We start from the raw sequence: 1,757 nt of genomic DNA on the forward strand, positions 1-1,757 counted from the left end.
CCTGAGCGGCAGGCAGAAGAGGCGGTGATCGTTCGTGACGTCATTAAGCTGCGACGGACGCTCTCCGCCCAGTGTGGTTCCGTAAAACCGAGCTGAGAGTCTAGCGGGGTTTTCAGACTTTGCAGCCAAAGGTGGGTTCATGGCTCGCCGAGATCACAAGAAGCTGGGGCGCCGCCTCGCCTCGTCCAGTCTCAGGGGCCCGTGGGCTCTCTGTCCCCGGGCCAGACGGGATGGGTTCAGTATGAGGATGCCGACACAGCGCCTACTCGAGCTGTCTCCTTCAACCGTCAGACAAGGGCTTATGCGGCCAAGAGATCCAGACTGTTAACAGCCTTAGGAGTCAGCCCAGCGGGAGGGAACGAGAGAGAAGGCACTGGGGAAAAAAAACAAAAAACAAAAGCCCTTATTTATTAGCTATTAGACCTTCGGGTTACATCCTCAAAGCATTGTTGTTCTTATGTGCCGTCGAATCGGCTTGCGACTCATCCAATCCGACTGCCATCCAGTCCTTGGAGAAGAAAAATGTCATGCTTGGGAGGTTGGAGGGACAGCGCAGGAGAGGAAGACCCTAGATGATATGGATTGATTTTCAGTGACTGGGGTGGTGGGGGTAGGTGTGTCAGAGACAGTGAGGTTGGCACAGGATAGAGCAGGGTTTAGGGCTGTTGTACATAGGGTCGCTGTGAGTTCCAGGCGACTCGACCGCACATAACAACAGCAACTGCCATCTAGTTGATTCTGACTCAGTTTACCCTACAGCTTAGAACTAATCCTCGGGTTTCCGAGATTGTAAATCTTTAGGGAAGCAGACTGCCCCCATCTTTCTTACAGAATGACTGGTGGGTTGGAACTGCCAACCTTTGGGTTCACAGCCTAGTTCTTTAACTCTGGACCACAGTGCACTGTCGAGGATATTGTGCTTCTCAGAGCCCTGCCTGTGGCGCGCTCGAAGCATGTGAACCATGAACTGGCCGAGATTGTTCTCAAAGTCGGCAGATAGGTCTATGGCCTGTGAGTAGGCTCTAGTTTTACCCCTGTGTTGCGCAAGGGAAAACTGAGACTTAAAGCGATTAAAAATAGTGCTTTGTAAATAATACGAGAATGAAGGGTTAGATTGTTAAGGAAATGGGAGAAGTATGTGAACATTTCAGAAGAGATGGTTCCAGCACACCAAGGGAAGCTTTCCTGTGAACTTGGACGGCTCAGTAATGACAACTCATTTGATGAATCACAACTAACACATTGTTCAACTTTGAAGTTTGCTTTTCAGGTCATCAGAGCCACGCCATGTCGATAGTTCGTTCTTCAGTCCATGCCAAGTGGGTGGTGGGAAAGGTGATTGGAACAGCCATGCAGAAGACGGCCAAAGTGAGAGCCACCAGGCTTGTTCTGGATCCCTACCTGTTGAAGGTGAGGAGGTCCCTGTGTTCAGGGGCCGCTGCCAGAGCTCCTTCATGCTCCAGGCAGCTCAGCAGGAAATCACCTCTCCGTGGGTCATAGCGGTTGGTGCATCTCTCAGGTCCACGTGTGTTGTCCTGCTCTGTGGTTGTAACTAACTGGATTAGTCATGATCTCCTTGTGTTCCCTGGAAACATAGCTCATTTCAAATCATTGTGATGCTGCTACAGTCGTACAGTGAAATCTGTGAGAATCAGAATCAATGGGACTGCTGTGTGTTTCCGGGTCTCACGTTTTCCACCTTTGACAGGGTGCAGTCCTACACGTTTCCCCGTGGCTCATGTTGTTATGTGCCGTCA

General features: G+C 50.8%; 1 protein-coding gene across 1 annotated transcript in view; it reads left to right on the forward strand.

The window, feature by feature from the left end:
• Positions 1–1,287: 1,287 nt before the first annotated feature.
• GBAS (glioblastoma amplified sequence) overlaps positions 1,288–1,757 on the forward strand; it is a 28,903-nt gene continuing 28,433 nt past the window's right edge. Inside the window, exon 1 of the mRNA XM_006889771.1 lies at positions 1,288–1,410. Within this exon, the coding sequence (XP_006889833.1) occupies positions 1,288–1,410 (123 nt within the window). The remainder of the gene's footprint in view (positions 1,411–1,757) is intronic.

Source organism: Elephantulus edwardii, unplaced genomic scaffold (assembly GCF_000299155.1).
Source record: "Elephantulus edwardii isolate Elephantulus edwardi_28Jun2011 unplaced genomic scaffold, EleEdw1.0 scaffold00080, whole genome shotgun sequence".
In the NCBI taxonomy this organism is placed as follows: domain Eukaryota; kingdom Metazoa; phylum Chordata; class Mammalia; order Macroscelidea; family Macroscelididae; genus Elephantulus; species Elephantulus edwardii.